Source organism: Eulemur rufifrons, chromosome 14 (assembly GCF_041146395.1).
Source record: "Eulemur rufifrons isolate Redbay chromosome 14, OSU_ERuf_1, whole genome shotgun sequence".
Taxonomy (NCBI): domain Eukaryota; kingdom Metazoa; phylum Chordata; class Mammalia; order Primates; family Lemuridae; genus Eulemur; species Eulemur rufifrons.
This window is the reverse complement of record NC_090996.1, coordinates 34,044,407-34,063,640: the sequence shown is the minus strand read 5'-3', so window position 1 is coordinate 34,063,640 and position 19,234 is coordinate 34,044,407. Positions and strand designations below refer to the sequence as shown.

The following is a 19,234-nucleotide window of genomic DNA, read 5'->3' as shown; positions in this document are numbered from 1 at the left end:
ACCGGTGGCTACTGAGGACCATGTCTTTCCGCGACCTCCGCAGTAAGGCAGCCCCGCCCTCTATGTCCCGTGGGTCTCCCAGAGACTCGGGGCTCTGGCCCGCCCAGCCCCCTGAGCGCCCCGCTGAGGCTCGCGCCGTCGGGAGTCCCCTGTACCCCGCTGCCGCGCCCCAGGCCGAGCGCCCAGGCCCAGCCGCACTTTCTGCAGTGGTAGGACGTTCTCCAGCTGCTCTGGCCGCGTGTGGCTGCAGAACGCTTAAAATACGGCCAGTGCGGGTAGAGAACTGAATCTTTTTTTTTTTTTTTTTTGAGACAGAGTCTCGCTCTGTTGCCCGGGCTAGAGTGCCGTGGCGTCAGCCTAGCTCACAGCATCCTCAAACTCCTGGCCTCAAGCAATCCTTCTGCCTCAGCCTCCCGAGTCGCTGAGACTACAGGCATGCGCCACCATGCATGCCCAGCTAATTTTTCTATATATATTTTTAGCTCCATATAATTTCTTTCAATTTTTTTAGTAGACACGGGGGGGGGGGGTCTTCGCTCTTGCTCAGGCTGGTCTGGAACTCCTGACCTCGAGCGATCCTCCCGCCTCGGCCTCCCAGAGTGCTAGGATTACAGGCGTGAGCCACCACGCCTGCCTGAACTGAATCTTAAATTTTGTCTCATTTTAACTCATTTCTACTTACATAGGCCCATGGTGTTGTTAGCTACTATATTGGAAAATTCAGAGACTATCTTTGAGTTGGGTTAACTGAGCACTTAGGGAAACGAACAGCAACAAACCTGAGGAGGGTTCTGGATGATAATTTTTTTTTTTTTTTTTTTTTTTTTTTCAGTTTTAAGGATCTGCCAGGTACTATTCGTGTGTTTCTGTCATTTCACTTAATCCTTAATCCTTTGGACAACTCTGTGCCCCTTGTATTTAGAAATGAAGAAATGGGCACGGAGAGGTCGAGTAACTTGGACAAGTGACACAGGTGGTGAGAGGTGCCACTGGAGCTTGGATTCAGTTTGTCTGAACTCCAGGGTCTACATCGTTTCCTTCGGGGCTGCTGAGGAGAAGGGAGATGGAATACCTTTGCTGGGAGGGTGGGAAGGGCAGAATGGGGCAGAGAGTATTAGTTACTACTCCTTTGTGGGACACCTGTTGAACACCAGGCTTTTTACATTAATATCTTATTTCAGTCCTCATTTTAACAGAGATGTGATATAATTCCTGCATGAAATACTTTGAGGCACAGTGAGGTAAAGTAGCTTGGTCTAGATCTCACAGCTAGAACTGGGTGGAACCACGGATTAAGACATACGATTGTGTGACTCAAAAATATCTTGCCTTGTATACACCATCATTTTCTGAATCTGAAGCACTTAAACTAACTGGTTCCACCTGGGTAGGAATAGAAAGTGCCAATTTGGTGTGCCCTGAGGGGCCTCTTTAAAGCCAATTTTCTCACCAAATTGCTGGGGCCTAAATTGCTCTTTTTCTACAGTGTAAATGTCTAGGAAGACAGCACATTTTATTGATGCATTTTATTGATGCAGCTATTAGCTAAATAGTGTGAATCATGTCCTCTGGGATTTTTTTTTTTTTTTTCTTTTTCTTTTGGAGACTGAGCAAGTGCAGGGCATCATCATAGCTCACTGCAACCTCAAACACCTGGGATCAAGTGATCCTCCTGCCTTACCCTTCCAAGTAGCTGGGACTACAGGCACCGGCCAACACACCTGGCTAAATTTTCTATTTTTAGTAGAGACAGGTTCTCACTCTTGCCTAGGCTGGTCTCAAACTCCTGAACTCGAGCGATCCTCCTGCCTCAGCATCCCAGAGTGCTAGGATTACAAGCGTGAGCCTCTGCGCCCGGCCGTCCTCTGGGATTTGAGGGTTCTTGGTGACTATACATTGTGCGAGATAGATGTCTCCTCCCACGTAGTTTTTAGAGAGGCCAGCACTCTGCTAAGGGATGTTGAATGGAGTTGTGTTGGAAAGAGTGCGCAAGAAGGGAATTTCAGAATATTTTGACCTTGAATGAATGCCGTGCAATATATGGTGAGACTTCTACACAAATTGTCTCCATTTTGACAATAATACTGCAGAATTAACAGAACTCGATTAATACATAGCATAAGAAGCATTTAAGCAATGCCTGGCTGTCTGATGGAAAGGCTGCTGCTTTATTTTCTCTCTCTACTCAAATTTCCCAAAAAACAGTCACGGAGTCCCTTTGTGACTTTGCTCCTTCCTGTGCTCATACCTTCTCTTCTGTTATGTGACGAAATCTAACCTAACTTCCAGAGTCCTGGCAGGTTATTCATGAATGTCAATGGGACGTTTTGAACATCCATCTTTAGGAAGAGTGCAGACAGACGTTGCCAGAAGTACACTGAATATAGGTCTTGGCACATCATGGGAACTCAGACAATGTTGTGTTTGTTTCCAAGTCCTGCTTTCCTGAAAGTACTGTTGATTTTCCTGAGGTGACCCCAACAGGCGGTATTAACAAGTATTAACATTACTATTTCTTAATCTGTTTCATAGCAAATCTAAATATCGCTCTATAGTTCAACCACTCTCTTTAAGATTTCTCTAAATACAAGACAACTAATCTTTAACTTTTGTGTTTTTAAGGCCGTTTATGCTCACTAAAAAAAAGAGACAACTCAGAAACATGAACTTCATCCTACCCCCCAAAATAACTACTATTAACATTTTAAAATATTTTTTCTTCATGACATTTTATAAATCCAGGTATTTCTTATTTTTTTCTTTTTTTAAATATTTTTTTAAAATTTTAGTAGAGACGGGGTCTTGCTCTCACTCGGGCTGGTCCCGGAACACCTGACCTCAAGCAATCCTCCCGCCTCGGCCTCCCAGAGTGCTAGGATTACAGGCGTGAGCCACTGTGCCCGGCCTAGGTATTTCTTATTTCCAGTGGTAAAAAGAAATGAGATATACAAGAGAGAAATTAAATTCACAACTAATCCTTAAATCCCATTTATCACATATAGCATCTGCTTCTCCCATGGAACTGAAATAGATGTTTTTCAGGGAGCAGAGTAGGTGTTTTCAAGTTTATTTCCTTTTTGCTTTCTCTGTTAGGGAGTTGATAACGAGTCCCTCAAACTGTCAGTGGGTTGGGAATAAGAAGGGAAAGCAAAGATAATATCTAAGTTAATAAGTAGTTGCTGTGTGACGAGGAACTGACTGAATTGTATTTTGCCTTGGACAGACTTCACAGAGATGATGAGAGCCCTGGGTTACCCTCGACATATTTCTATGGAAAATTTCCGCACACCCAATTTTGGGCTTGTATCCGAAGTGCTTCTCTGGCTTGTGAAAAGGTTAGAACTGTACTTTATTGGAGTCTTACAATGAATTCTAGAATTTATTGATGAGCCACCTAGAAACAGGCTACTGTTGTGATGCAAAAGGAATAGTTCAATAAAATTTTGAGTTTAGCAGACTCATCTGTAACCTGGTAAAAATCAGCTGAGCTTAAAGAGCGCTGTGGGAGCGGGAATATAACAGGCAGTGAAGAAAGGCTCTTCATGCCCTCGCCACAGAGTGACAGGGACCTCCTTGCACACTCTCATCAGTACCCTGGATTAGAAATAATTTAGATTTGTTTTCTTGTGAAAAATCTAATATTCTTCTTGGCAACTTTTTCTGTTAAGGGCCATATAGTAAATATTAATATTTTATATGTTGTTACAGATAATATTCAGAGACTACGTAAAATCTCTGTCACATAATCTTCTTTGTTCTTAAAATGTAAAAATAATGTTGAGCTTGCGGGCTGTATAGGCTGAGTGCTGCAGTCTGCCAACCCCTGGTGAATTATCAGTAACTTGAAGAAAGTAACTTCAACAACTCTGCTGGTTCTCAAAGCCAGCTAATTAGCCTTACCGTCTATCTCTGAGTCAAGAGCTCTCAGCCAGGGGGACAGTTCTGATTATTTTTATGAAACTTTGAGGTCTGAGATAGATTTAATTTTGTAAGCTGAGCTCCACATTTGGTTTTGGAAATCAGTTAAACCTGTTCATAGGTGGGGATTTGCTCCCTTGGTATTTGGCGTTGCTTTTGAAGTTTTTCTTAATCTTACTACCTTAGCTGGGGACTTGGAGAGTTTTCTGTTGTAGATCCACTGTCCTCTCGCTTGCCCTTTTTCTCTTTAGTGGACTTTCTACTTGATTGATTTGTGTTTTTCTCTCTCTCTCTGATAGGTACGAACCTCAGACTGACATCCCTTCTGATGTTGAGACTGAACAAGACCGAGTTTTCTTCATTAAGGCAATTGCCCAGTTCATGGTTAGTTGACACTTATTTTGTGGAGTTGTAAAATTAAATAAAGTGGAAAGGGCCGAGTCCTAGTTAGGGCTGCTTTCAAATTGAGTAATCGAGTTTACTTTCTAAAACCATTCCATTGCCAGGTTTCTGGCAAAGCCTTTTTGGTTTTTAATTCATTATTTAAGAATTTTGTTTGTTTATTTTTGAATAGATAATATTTTTCATGGTTCAAAAATAAAAAGTGTCATGAAACGAGATAGAGTAAAATGACTTTCTACCCTGTCTGCCATCAGCCCAGTTCCATTCCCAATAACCACTATTTTAAATTTATTCCAGAGTTTCTTTCTACATACATAAGCAAAAAAGAGTATACATTCTTTTTCCTTCCTTTTACACAAATGGTAGCGTACTGTACATGCTGTTTTGCATCTTGCTTTCTACAGTCAGTGGTATATTTTGGAGAACTTTCCAAATACAATTTCCTCATTCTCTTACACCTGAGTAGTATTGCTTTCATGAATATATCATAATTTATGCAATTTATATAGGTAGGCATTTAGGTTGTTTCCAACTTTGCTCTTTGAGGTAATGCTGTAACAAATAAACTATGCATATTTTGTTTGTGTGTGAGTACATGCTTAGAATAAGTTCTTAGGATTGGAATTGCTGAGTCAAAAGATACGTGCATTTGTGATTTTGATGTCCGTTACCAGATTGCTCTCCATCAAGATTATACCAGTTTACGCACCCACTCACACTGTATGAGTGCGAGAGGGTGTGTAATACTGTTAGGTTATATCCAAATGTCAACAGAGACATTTTCAATTCACCTACATGGGATTATGGGATGTGGTTTAGACATTACATGGAAAGGTCCTTAAACTTTTTTTTTTGTCTAAAATAGGCCACCAAGGCACATATAAAACTCAATACTAAGAAGCTTTATCAAGCAGATGGGTACGCAGTGAAAGAACTATTGAAGATCACATCTGTCCTTTACAATGCTATGAAGACCAAAGGGATGGAGGGCTCTAAGATTGGAGAGGAAGATATCAGCAAATTCAAATTTGATCTCGGCTCGAAGGTGAGGACAATGAAAGGCTGAGTGAGGGACAGAGTGTTTATTCCTCAAATTCTGAAACGGAAAGTGCCGGTTACTCATGGCACCACTTCTTTCCTTACTCCTTGACTGGGGATGATTTGTCAGTTTTGTGCTCATCAGCGTTTGGATAAAAGAAAGCCACAGCACATTAATTCCACTGTGGAAAGCCGGGGGGCAGGCGGGTGGTATTTGCCAGGTAGTGTTCAACACTGGGGATACAGGTGTGAACAAAAGGTACAGAAACTGTGTGTTCCTGCTGCTCAGTTGGAGGAGTCAGCCTGTGGACAACAGGGCAGAGGTGTGGAAGGTCACAGAGCAAGGTGGGTGGAGGGTGCGGGGACGGGTGTTGTATAGGATGACCAGGGTTGGACAGTATTTTCAGCAGGGACCCGAGGGAGGGAAGGTGGAGGGTGGGAAGAGTGTCCTGTGACGGGAATGTCGTTTTGTGTGTTGGAGGAACAGAACAGCAAGGAGGCCGTGTGATGAGAGCCAGCAGGAAGGTAGTGACAGACCCTCTGGCACCTGGAAAACTTTTGCCTTTTACTCTGAGGTAGAAAATTGTTGGGTTTTGAGCAGAGACCTACATGTTTAGAATTTCCTATAAAACAGATCACTCTGGCTGCTGGGTTCCCATCACACTAAAGGGGGCGGCACGGGGGGTTAGAAAGCAGGGGTGACAGTGACTTTGAGCCAGTAGTATGGGGGGATGGTGTCAAGAGCTCAGTGGGCTGTCAGGTGTCAGAGGAGCCAACCACAGCAGCCAGCTAAAAATGAAAGGTAAGCCTTTAGTCACTGTGATGGTATAAGCAAGACTCTAAAACCAGAGGAAGCGCCAACTCCTCCTGTTCCATTTTCCCCCATGGAACAGTGACAAGTTGAGGGTCAGGTGGATCCATGCAGACATGGGGTCATCCCAGTATTGAGGGAGCCCCCAACAAGGGGCACCAGCAGTTTTATGGACTCTGAGTTAGGGAGAAGGCCAAGGGGAAGGACTAGAAGTAGAAAGCCCTGGGTCCTGAATCAGGGTGGGAAAGGTGTCTTCAGGGTTGCCCCCTCCTCCCCTTAGGGAGGCCTCAGCCCACGCCTCAGAGGACCTAGGAATGAAGGCACCAGGGCTAGGCCCGAGGGCCCTCGTCTGTGACTGCAGCTCCCTCCCAAGTGCAGGGCACTGGCTGTGCCTCAAGGCTGGCACGGGGAGGACAGCTTCCCCCAGGAGGCTGCCGGGCACAGCCTTGACATTACCTATGGCCGGGCCTGAAAAATCACTTGTGGCTTTTTAATGAGGAGCCAGCCTCCTCAGCAGGAGAAGTGGCTCGATGTTAGGACATATTTTGGCACTAGATCTCATGGGATTGGATGAGGGTTGAGAGCAGACAAGACAATACGAGGAAGATCTTGAAGCAGCACCGTGCGGTTGCACTGGCCGTGCTGGTGGGCGAGCTCCGTGTCTGTGCTGTGCTCTGCGAAACCGCTGGCCACGTGTGAGCACAACTGAGGAACTGAGTTAATTTAATTTTTAGATAATTTAAGTGTGAAAATGGCCACATGTGGCTAGTGGTTCCTGCATTAGACATCATAGCTCTGAAGTTGTGGGCTGAGCTCCTAGAAGGATGAAGTTGCCATTTACCAAAATGGAGAAGTCTGGAAGGGTATAGGTTTGGTGGGGAAGATTAGGAGTTTGGTTCTGGACGTGTTGTGTTTACCATGCCTGTTGAAATGTCAGGTGGAGACACGAGCAGGAAGTTGGTGTGTGAGACTGGAGCTCAGGGGAGAGCCGGCTGGCGCCGGAGGCTGGAAGGCATAGGCACCCAGGCGACATTGCAGCCGGGAGGTTAGGGAAGTGCAGGTAGAAAAGAAGGCAGGTCCAGGGACTGAACTCTGGCGTTCTCCACTGTTGGCAGGTGGGGAAGATGAGGAGAATCCTGCAAAGAAAATGGGATTTGCTGCCGGGAAGGGAGGAAAAGCAGCTAGAACTGGAGGGAGCCCTATGCTGGGGGTGAGATGGAGGAGCTGGAGCGAGCAGTGACCTGGAGGATTAAGGAAGTGGGAAGAAAGTTCTAATTACAGCACTTTGGGTGGCCCAGACAGGAGGATTGCTTGAGGCCAGGAGTTTGAGACCAGCCTGGGCAACATAGCAAGATCCCATCTCTACTACAAAAATATTTTAAAAAATCAGCTGAGCACAGTAGCACGCGCCTGTAGTCTCAACTATTGGGGAGGCTGAGGCAGGGGGATTGCATGAGCTCAGGAGTTTTGAGGTTGCGGTGAGCTACGATCACACCACTGCACTCTGGCCTGGGTGACAACAGCAAAACCCTGTCTTTAGAAAAAACAAAAGAGAAGGAAATGAAAGCGAGAAGGTGGGAATTAGTTGTTTAGGAGGGAGGGAGAGTAAGTGTGGAGCAGGAAGATACTTATGTTTGGGAACTTTGGAGAATTTGGCATGTTCAAGGCGGCGGAAGTGACATGCGCATCCTAAGAAAGAAGCCTGTGCAAAGGGCTAGGTGCTAAATCATCATCATCGCCTTCCTGGCAATAACTCCCCCACAGTGGGAGCCCAGAACTGTTGTAAGTACTTAGTGGATACTGCCCCATTTGAGCCTCACAGCAGCTCTATGGAGGAAAGTCCAAGACAGAGGAGGAGGGGACAGGGGAAGACTGAACAGAGGGCATCAGGATGCCACAGTAGGACTTGTGTCCCTCAGGTTGCCTTTTCCTTTGGTCACTGCACTACTGTCAGGGTACCTGACTAGGTCAGTTGTGACCTAGTCCAAACAGGAAGCACCTCAGCTTTCTCCCACCCATAACTCCTGGTTGTGGGTTCAGTTTGTCTTGATATTTGGTTTTTCACAGAGACCCAGTTGTCTTGCAGTTGGTCTCATTTGTGCTTAGAGCATTGCTTCCTAACCAGGTGTCCTGGGAGCACTGTTCTGCAGCACGTGAGTGCTGACTGGCGAAACACAGTCTTTAGTCAGGTGTCCTGACTGGAGGTAGGACTTGACGTTAACAGACTGGTGACCGAATGCCTATTAAAAATCTGCTAGTGAGGTTTCTGTTTTTGATATTTTCCTTCCAGATTGCAGATTTGAAAGCAGCCAGGCAGCTTGCATCTGAAATCACCTCCAAAGGAGCATCTCTGTATGACTTGCTGGGCAAGGAGGTAGAGTTGAGGGTAAGCTGCGTTCAGATAAAATAATTACTTTCTTAGCTATGCACATTTTCTCTTCAGGGTTTTCTTTTTCAATCCTGTTCTCCCTTTACAGTTCTTCTAATTTAATTAAACATACCTGATTAAATGAGGTAACGTGTGGGAAAGCGACATAGGCCGCCAGCTGCTTTTCTTCTAGTGAGCGCTCATCTGCTGGTGTTAATGCCTTTAGCTTTAGTTTAGGAATGGCAAGTGTGTGGCACATGGCTGAAACTGTCCCCTTTGTGTCCATGGTAGATTTTATTGATCATGATGCTTTTTTCTGGTGTTTCCAGCCTCAACATTCTTCTCAAAAGTGCTATTCTCTGAGCTCGTGGTTCCCAGACCTTGCTGCCCATTGGAATCACTTAGGGATCTTCAAAAACTCCTGAATCCTGGCTTGCTTTTTGCTTTTCTTGAAGACAGGATATTGCTCTGTTGTTGTGCCTGGAGTGCAATGGCGCAGTCACAGCTCATTGCAACCTTGAACTCCTGGGCTCTACCAGTCCTCTTGCCTCAGCCTCCCGAGCAGCTGGGACTACATGAGTCTGCCACCATGCCCGGCTAATTTTTTTTTTTTTTTTTAAGAGATGTGGTCTCACAGTATTGTCCAGGCTGGTCTCAAACTCCTGGGCTCAAGTGATCCTCTTGCCTCAGCCTCCCAAAGTGCTGGGATTACAGGCGTGAGACACCCTACCTGGCCTCAAGCCTGGCTCTTTGGTATCATTGTTATGGAATGTGACCTAGGCATTGGGAGTTCTCAAAGTCTCCTGGGTGATTCTCACATACAGCAAAATTTGGGACCATTGTTATCTTGGCAGTCACTCCAAGTCAGCTGAAGTTCATGTTGCAGTAGAAACTTATTTGCAGGCCGGGCGCGGTGGCTCACGCCTGTAATCCTAGCACTCTGGGAGGCCGAGGTGGGCGGATCGTTTGAGCTCAGGAGTTCGAGACCAGCCTGAGCAAGAGCGAGACCCCATCTCTACTAAAAATAGAAAGAAATTATATGGACAGCTAAAAATATATATAGAAAAAATTAGCCGGGCATGGTGGCGCATGCCTGTAGTCCCAGCTACTCGGGAGGCTGAGACAGGAGGATCGCTTGAGTTCAGGAGTTTGAGGTTGCTGTGAGCTAGGCTGACGCCACGGCACTCACTCTAGCCTGGGCAACAGAGTGAGACTCTGTCTCAAAAAAAAAAAAAAAAAAAAAAAGAAACTTATTTGCAATCCTCATTCCAGCACGTGCCAGCCAAGGACTATGTGCCATCCCCTACATTTAAGCAGCTGTTTGAGTGTGGTTCCTAGACTTTGATGAACGTTAGACTCACCTGATGTCCAGGTTTTCCCCGTACCGATGAATCAGAGTGTCTGGGACTGAGAACCAGGCATCAGGTTTTTAAAGGTCTCCAGTTGATTCCAACGTGAAGCAGAGTTTGGGACCCACTGGTTTAAGAAGAAATAGAGTAGTGTTTAATCCTTACCTGTAAGTATTTTTGGCATTGAAACATACATGCTTGATCTAATGTTTTAAAATTAAACGAATTTCATTCATTCACTTCCTATCAGGTATGTCAGGCATGACTGCGTACTCGCACGCATGTGCTCTCTCTCCGTCTCTCTCACGGCCTTGCCTGTATTCTGGCATCACTGCCACAGTGTAATGGCATTTTTCCTCTTGCTTTACATTTCTCCTCTAAGAGCAAACTGGAAGTGGAGGTCTGGGGAAGAGGGACTTGGGTACCAGATCATCATCCCTGCTCTGCATATATTACCCTAGTGGTTGCCACCTGGTGAAGGGGAGTTGGCAGAACAGAACTCTCACATCTGCTAGCTAATTCACATGACTAACGAAGCAACTCCAGGCTTTCCCTGCTGTCTGTTTGTAGTGCAGTAGTGTACATGTGTCTATACATGTCCCTAAGAGACCCAGAGATAGGAGCGAGTCACTTGCTAATGGCCAGTGGGGCTGTGGCATCATTGTGAGACTTCACCAGCGTTGTGCCGGGGCTCTTTCAGCACTGTCCTCTAATGAACGAAGAAGCAATGAGTGGCTGAACCGTTCCCAGGGAAACCATGAGACCCTGAATATAGTACTTCTCAAAATTCTGCATACAGTCATGATCTGAGGAAGGACTCTATTCAATATTTGTTTTTCACACACTCCATAAACATTTATTGAAGACCAGCACCAACCACAGGCAAGGCACTGACCTCTGCCTCCTCAAGTAAGTCCTCCTCCCTGCCCCAAGTGGTTTTCCACCAGTGGGGGAGATGAGGTACGCCACGGAACAAAGGGAGCACAAGGTGGATTTGATAAAGTGCCCCAGGAACTTTGTCTTCATCCATTGAGGCTGCTATAACAAAATACAATAAACTTTGGAACAAGGCAAGGGTACCCCCCGAAAATACAATAAATTAGATGGCTTGTAAACAACAGAAATTTCTCACAGTTCTGGAGACTCACAAGTCCTAGATAAAAGTGCTGGCAGATTTGACATCTGGTGAGGGCCCATTCCTCATGGACAGCGCCATCTGTCTGTGTCTTTACATGGCAGAAGGGATGAGACCCCTCCAGGGTTTCTTTAAGGTCACTAATCCCATTCATGAAGGCTCTACCCTAATGACCTGATCACTTGCTAAAGGACTCACCTCCTAATACCATCAGTTTTTAGGTTAGGATTTCAACATATGAATTTTGGGGGGACACAAACATTCAGTCTATAGCAAACCTCATAACTGCATCTACATTAAAATCCTATATCTCGTAAGTTTCCAGTGCTCATATAATAGTTACAGATGCCTCCCATGATTGGTTAATGGTAAATGCTAGGGGCTGGACCAGGATGGCTGTTCTCAATGGTTGTCTGTCAGTGATAGGCAATTTAGAGGGACTTAATCATAAGTAAGATTATAGAGGCCATTAGGGGATTTGGACAGCAAGTTGTCCTGTGCTTAGTTCGGGAGTCACCTGTATGGAATGCAGATAAGTAAACAAATTTGGGAGAAAACGTAACAGAAGCTGAGTTTAGTTTTGCCCATGGAGATAGGGGCACATGGGCCTCTAATGGAAAAGGAGGCCCCCAGGTCGGGAGAAAGGCCAGATAAGCAGTCAGGTTATGGAAGACGTTTGTAGGAGAGGTGATGGCAGGAGTGTTTTTGCGTCAGAGACCCACATTGTGATGAAACTTTTGAGAATCAGTCCATAAGCCATACCTAGGTCTAGGAATATTGGTTTTGTGAACTCCTTTTCTGAGAATGTATGTAAATGATTTTATTGTTTCCTCTAGGAAATGAGAACAGAAGCCATTGGCAGACCTCTGGAAATAAATGAGACTGAAAAAGTGATGAGAGTTGCAATCAAAGAGATTTTGGTAAGATTATTTAATGTCTTCACGCCTGAGAATCAGAAATACCAATTTCCTGCCTGCATAAGACAGAGCACGCCAGGCCTCTTAATAAGGGATATGTTAGTAGGGAAATTAAAAATTCAGAGGGCAGTCTAGAATATCTAGGTTACTACTATTGTTTTTACCCTTATTATAAACAAGAACAATTTCTCATGTTATTAAAAACTCAGTTTTAATTTGATAATTATTTTTAATTCTTTAATAATTTTAATAAATAATGCTCTTATTTAACCATTTCCTCACTACTGAGCATTTACAGGTTTTCTTAATTCTAGGGAGACTCTAATAAATAGAATGATCACCATCCTTCACTACTCACCCACCCTCAATTGTTACTCGCTCCTCTCCTCTAAAACATTCACATGGAAGGCAGATGACAGGTGGACACTACACTCAGACTGCTTAAGTGTGAATGCCACTGTATGATCATAGGCAAGTTACTTAACCTCTCTGTGCTTCACTTTCCTCATCTATAAAATGGGGAGAACAGCAGTGCCACCTGCATGGTGTCCTTATGAGCATTCATCACAGCGGTGCGTGTCAAGCTTGGTCTCGGGCCACGTGGATAGTCAGTCATCATAAGTGATTTATTTTATTCAGTAGACACAGGCAAGGGGACTTATGTAAATTAAGAGTAGGCATAAAACAAGATTTTGCAGTGAGTTGTATAAAATTCTAAGTATCATAGGTTTTTTGTAATTCTTTTGTCATTAAGCAATAATACTCCCTGGGCAGCCCGCACAGGGCATCTGAACCACATGGTGAGAAGGGCATGGCAGCACGGATGGGAGATTGGTTACACACAGGCAGATTGATCAGATAAGTAATACATTAGGGATAACAGAGCCAAGTTCCTCACTGTTGGAGAAGAGAGTTATGGAAATGGAAAGAAAAAATTAGAATGAACCCTGACATTGAAGGTGTTGGCTAAATACCCATAGTTTTCTATATATAGAGAGAGATAGAGGAATTAATTTTTTTGAACATGGAACACTTCATGAATTTTCATGTCATCCTCGTACAGGGGCCATTCTGACCTCTGTATCATTCCAGTTTTAGTAAATGTGCTGCTGAATCAAGCACCAGGAATAAATTTTGATGTATTTTAATACAGCTATGTACTTATAAGGAATATATGTGTATGTGTATATAAATGTCATATATTTATATGCACACACATAAACATACCCACACTCACACATTTCTTAGTTCTGAGCACCTGGATCTTGGCTTCTAAATGCCATTCTCCTCCACCTAAAAGGAACCAGAGCTCCTAGGGAAAAATGGCTGATCCCAGAGCTGGGGCAGGAGAAGTGCAAGATCTTGTGCCAGAAAGTGAGGAAGTGCTCAGAGGATGAAAGGGGGATGTCAAAAGGACACAGAGGCCAAATTGTATGGGCCTCCCCTGGCCGGGGTTAATTTAAGCATCAAAATAAGTAAATCATAGTGATTTAATTTATAGTATAGTTGAATGAAATGGGAAACCATTATGAGTTCTCACTGACATAAAAAAAAGATTATATTGAAAGTTGATGAAGAGCAAGTTATTCACATAGTTTAAAGTAGCTCCCCACAAAATGCTTACTGATTACAAAGAGGAAAAGAGTAACTTCTCATGGAGAAACCTGGCAGTCACCCCCTTAATCAAGTGATCAAAATGAACATCGTCATAATGGAACAAATTGAAATTACTCATGCCTGATAGGAAGCAGTTATTGCTGAGATATGGCTGCCAAAGACACACAATCTGAATCTAATCAGACAAAGCAAATTGAAGGACATTCTATAAATTAACTGGCCTATACTCTTCAAAAGTGAAAAGAACATAAAAGTCAAGGCAAGCTGAGAAACATTCCAGGCTGAAGGAGGCTGCAGACAGGTGATGCCTGAATACCCTAGGTCGTTGCCATCTGCTGTTGATGACTTCACTGGGACAGGTGGGGCCCCTGGAATGGCTCTGAGGATTAGGTGATGGTGCATCAAGGCCGAGTTCCTGTTTTGGTGGTTGTATTGCAATTGTGTAGGAGATTATTCGTAGGAAATAGACACTGAAGTACTCAGGGTGATGGGATACCCTGTCAGTGACTGACTTGCACACCTAGGTTGGGAAAAATGCTTTGTATTGTACTCCAGTTTTTCTGTAAATTTTAATTAAAAAATAGCATAGTCTTACGCTTACCAACATTCTAACTGAATCCAGTGAACATGGCCTGAAAGTGCCCTTAGCACTAATACATTAAAAATAAGAACATCCAAAAGGGGGCACAGTCCATTTCTTGGTGAATATCTCTTAAGATATCTTTCCATTGGTTGGAGAATGTCCATGATGTTTGCTAATTCTGAAAGCAAAACCAAAACATCACCACAGGTATTAAAAGGGGTTAGGAAGTATAGGCCAGGTATTTCAGGAAACCAGGGAAAATTACTTAGATTTGTGTGTTGATCTTTCTTATTTGAGGAAGAAATACCTTTAAAAAAATAGTTTTTATAAGGCCGGGCACAGTGGCTCATGCCTGTAATCCTAGTACTCTGGGAGGCCGAGGAGGAAGAATTACTCAATGTTAGGAGTTCGAAACCAGCCTGAGCAAGAGCGAGACCCCGTCTCTACTAAAAATAGAAAGAAATTAGCTGGACAGCTAAAAATATATGTAGAAAAAATTAGCCGGGCATGGTGGCATTTGCCTGTAATCTCAGCTACTCGGAAGGCTGAGGCAGGAGGATTGTTTGAGCCCAGGAGTTTGAGGTTGCTATGAGCTAGGCTGACGCCACGGCACTCTAGCCCAGGCAACAGAGTGAGACTCTGTCTCAAAAAAAAAAAAAAAATAGTTTTTATTTTTTAAAGTCAAATAAATTCACTTTGATTCAGAGAAATAATCTCCATCAGCTTTAGTTGTTCAGAAAGGAGACCCACCTTTCTCCCTGTGAGAGTGAACTCACATGTCTCCTGGGGTCTTTAAAGCACTTGCGGCAAATGGCTGCTTAGTGATATGATTATTTTAATGAAATTGACTTAGGAATTGTTAGTGTACTTAGACCAAAAAAAATTAAACCATTAATTCATCATCAGTAACAGTGGTTGCTTCTAAAATGTACCATCTCTGAGAATCAAGAGTGTCTGGACTTCTTAGGTCCTTTCTTTGTGGACCCCACAGCTTTTCAGAGACCTGCAGGAAAACAGTCAGTAACCCTCTACAGGGTGCCTCCACAGATGTCCCGTACTGGAGGGGAAAACCCCATGGTGGCCGTGAGGAACTTAACGCAGGGCTGGAAAGTCAGCGCTTGAGGAGGCAGTCTGTAGTCAGCTGAGTTACATTCCAGATTCCCTCTGCAGCAGACTGGAACTGAACCACAGGGCATCTGACCTGGCCAGCTTCCCAGACAAGAAGAAAACATGAGCATGAAAGACACAGTGCATTTCCTCTGACTCTACCTACTTCAAATGAACTTTCTTTCTCTTTGTTTATTTTTTTTTGGAGCCAGAGTCTTACCCAGGGTAAAGTACAGTGGCATCATCATAGTTCACAGCAACCTCAAACTCCTGGGCTCAAGCAATCTTCTTGCCTCAGCCTCCCAAGTAGCTAGGATTACAGGTGCGCGCCACCATGCCCAGCTAATTTTTCTACTTTCAGTAGAGACGGGGGTCTCGCTCTTGCTCAGGCTGGTCCCGAACTCCTGAGCTCAAGCAATCCTCCCGCCTCAGCCTCCCAGAGTGCTAGGATTACAGGCGTGAGCCACCAGGCCTGGCCATATGAACTTTCTCTTACGAGAGGATTTGGAACGTCTGTGTTGTTGTCAATGGTCTCTTGTTCCCTTCCCTTTCTTTACTTAGCCTTGTTGCCCAAGGGCCTCTCTCCAACTGCTGCCCAGGCCCCCTTCCAAAGGCTGGCAGATACCAACGTGGCCGGTGCCACTGCAGGAGCTGCTTCTGTGCTGACTTCAGGGTGCTCACTCTGTTTATTTTCAGTCTAGTCTGTAGTCAAGCTTCTGTTGCCAGGGAGAGGGAAGGGGAACCTTCTCCCTCAATCCCAGCAGGCAGTGGATGAGGGCCACTCATGTTTCTTTCTGTCCTCTCTAGGAGAGCTGTATTTGTGTGTGCATTTATTCTCTAAGTAAGGTGTTTGTAACTCTAACTGGCCTGGGCTCAAGCTGTCCTCTTGCCTCAGCCTCCAGAGTGTACCCAGTTCTCACTGAGCAAGCCAGACAGACGAGTGCGGGCCTTTCTCTATCTTGATCAGGACACTCTTCTTTCCATCTTCACTTATTTCCCTAGGCAGAAAAACCCCCCTTTTATGTGGAAAAAAGATAATTTTTTCTGGACATTCTCCCTGTGATAGTTGGTTAAATATGTCATTGTTTGGGGCAGTGTTTGCTTTGTTTGCTTTTGTGCTTGTTTAGCATGGTGTTGCTATGCCCGAAGAGCTGAAACATCACTTTCTTCAAAGAGTCAAGATGGCGGTCCTTATCGGCTCATTGTCTCATTATTTCCTATTAAACATAGGCACAGGTTCAGAAGACCAAAGACCTGCTCAATAATGTGGCCTCTGATGAAGCTAATTTAGAAGCTAAAATTGAGAAGAGAAAATTAGAACTGGAAAGAAATCGGAAGCGACTGCAGACTCTGCAGAGTGTCAGGTAGATATGAACACCTGAAGAATGAGTGGAAAGATGTCTTTGGAAGTTAGAACAAAGACTAAGAGGGTATAACATGATGCTAACTCTTCAAGCGTGAAAAAAGCCTTACGTAAGGTTATCTCTACTTCAAAATGTGCGTGTGCTGCCTGTCATAACAAGCAGACTGCTAAACTCATTCTCTTTATTGCTTTCAATATGTCTGGAAAACTGCTTAATTCTTTGAACTGCCCTTTAAGCTTTTATAGCTTCGTGGAACTCAGAGAAAAGTAAGTAAACCCAGATGGTGAAAGTTACATGAGGCTTGGTCTCCTAAGATACTGCCATAAATCAGGTGGAAACAGAAGCATACTCCCATCCTTGGTCTGTGTAGACTTTAGGCTTTATTTAGACTTTGATAATTCCTCACCGCTCGGTACTTCATCTTTCTTCTTATTACTACTTTGCCTCATTGGAAATACATTTCCAAGCAATATGGATGGATAATAGTGGCACAAACCACCTCCTAGGTCAGTGAGTGGAGCCTTTCAAATGTGTCCCTCACATTTCTTGGAGCTCGCTCTTCTCTTTACTTGTTTTGTGCCCTCCTTCCCTTGTTGTGTCTTTTTTTCCTTTCCCATGTGCTGCTGCTCTTTCTCCCTTTTCCTTTTCCCTTCTTTCTTTTTTTTTAATTGAGACAGAGTCTTGTTCTGTCACCCTGGCTGGAGTGCAAGTAGCATAATCATAGCTCACTGGGCTCAAGCGATCCTCTTGCCTCAGCCTCCCGAGTAGCTGGAACTACAGGTGCACACAACCATGGCTGACTAATTTTTTCTATTTTTTGTAGAGATGGGATCTCCCTCTTGCTCAGGCTGGTCTCAAATTCCTGACCTCTAGTGATCCTCCCGCCTCAGCCTCCCAAGTGCTAGGATTACAGGCGTGAGCCACCATGTCCGGCCCATTTTTCTCTTTCTTGACTCCCTCTTCTTCCCGGCTACTACATCTGTTCTGAATGTGTTTTGCTTTTTTGAGGTACTGGCCCTCACTCTGGCTACTACCCTGAGACCTGCAGCAAGGCAGACCTGTGGTGGAAGAGGGTAACTGCAGGGAGGCAGCAAAGGTGTCCTCCCAACCAAGGGAAATCAATGCTGCCAGATAGATTTGTCTCCTTAACCAATTCTGCCTTTAAACCATAAATTCACTTTTGTTAAGCCTCAGATCCTTTTAATAGAAAAGTTTTTCTTTTGCTCCAGTTCAAAAGATTATAAATTATTTTTTAGTTTATCATTTTTATTTTTGAAAAGAGTGGAGTTTTCTTTTTAAGGTCATTAAAAAGAAGGAGAAGAAAGTAAAGTTCAGCAAATCAATTGAAACAAGTTTTTATGTTATGGTTTTTATTTTTTAACTTTATATTATTTAAAAACAGCTTTAATTTGTAGCAACCTATGTTTCTCTTTTTAGAGAACTGATTAAATTTTAGAATATCCAAACAGTGGAACATTATACCCAACTAAGATAATGTATATATTTAATTTATCAATTTTGAGAGAGGTGTAGGCTATATGATTATTTTTTAACTCTATTGAAATCTATGGTATACTGAAGTTAAAAAAAAAAGACTACAAAACTTTATGGCAATGTATTTAATTTTTGTTTAAAAATGCATTCTTATCTGTACCTACGCATAGAAAAGTCTGGAAGAATGTATGTCATATATTAAGTGCTTATACCTAGTGATGGGATTATGAGTAATTTGTACATCATTCTTTATATTTTCAGGATTATTTCAAGTTTGTACAAAGAGTATATTTTATTATTTTAAAGAAGTATGTTCGTTTTGGTGGGAGGGAGGAGAAAATGGCAATTAGTGTTAAACAGTTACAAGAGTGAGGAACCTTCTCTAATTAAAGGTTTCCAAAGAAAGCCATGATCGAGTCTGGAGCTCTGAATATGAATTTTAAAACACTGTGTGTTCATTAACCTTTCACTTGTTATTTCATTTGCTTGTTTTAGGCCAGCCTTTATGGATGAGTATGAGAAGATTGAAGAAGAATTGCAGAAGCAGTATGACATTTATCTAGAGAAATTTCGAAATTTGACTTACCTGGAACAACAACTTGAGGACCATCACAGAATGGAGCAAGAGAGGTTTGAGGTGAGTGCTTAGCCTGTTCTGTGCAGATCATTCCTTCAGTTTATAAATATCACTGAAAAAAATACCAGTAAATGTGTGTTCTCCCTGGTCAGTCTGAAGATTGCTCATGTAATTCTTTTGTTTTGCTCGCAGTGTAGCCTGGACTCCAGGGTTATCAAATCTTTTCGTTTTTCTTTTTTTGGGGGGACAGGGTCTCACTCTGTGGCCCATGCCAGAGTGCAGTGGTATCATAGCTCAGTGCAACCTCAAACTCCTGGGCTCAAGCGATCCTCCTGCCCCGGCCTCCTAAATAGCTGAGACTACAGGCATATGCCACCATGCCTGGCTAATTTCTCTTATTTTTTTTGTAGAGATGGATTCTTGCTATATTTCCCAGGCTGGTCTCAAACTTCTAGGCTCAAACGATCCTCCTGCCTCAGCTTCCCAAAGCACTGGGATTACAGGTGTGAGCCACGGTGCCCAGCCTCCACTCTTTGATGTTATATTTTCATCAG

General features: G+C 43.7%; 1 protein-coding gene and 1 non-coding gene across 3 annotated transcripts in view; one reads left to right on the top strand and one right to left on the bottom strand.

The window, feature by feature from the left end:
* The window catches only part of CLUAP1 (clusterin associated protein 1), a 30,297-nt gene continuing 11,063 nt past the window's right edge, over positions 1 to 19,234 (top strand). For both annotated transcript variants that reach the window (XM_069486216.1, XM_069486215.1), the window contains exons 1-8: positions 1 to 42; positions 3,224 to 3,335; positions 4,218 to 4,302; positions 5,186 to 5,365; positions 8,460 to 8,555; positions 11,858 to 11,941; positions 16,476 to 16,609; positions 18,599 to 18,740. In XM_069486216.1, the coding sequence (XP_069342317.1) occupies positions 21 to 42; positions 3,224 to 3,335; positions 4,218 to 4,302; positions 5,186 to 5,365; positions 8,460 to 8,555; positions 11,858 to 11,941; positions 16,476 to 16,609; positions 18,599 to 18,740 (855 nt within the window). In that variant the 5' untranslated portion in view covers positions 1 to 20. The remainder of the gene's footprint in view (positions 43 to 3,223; positions 3,336 to 4,217; positions 4,303 to 5,185; positions 5,366 to 8,459; positions 8,556 to 11,857; positions 11,942 to 16,475; positions 16,610 to 18,598; positions 18,741 to 19,234) is intronic.
* LOC138394921 (U6 spliceosomal RNA) lies at positions 12,957 to 13,060 on the bottom strand. The gene has a single exon (XR_011235438.1). It is a non-coding gene; the product is annotated as a U6 spliceosomal RNA (small nuclear RNA).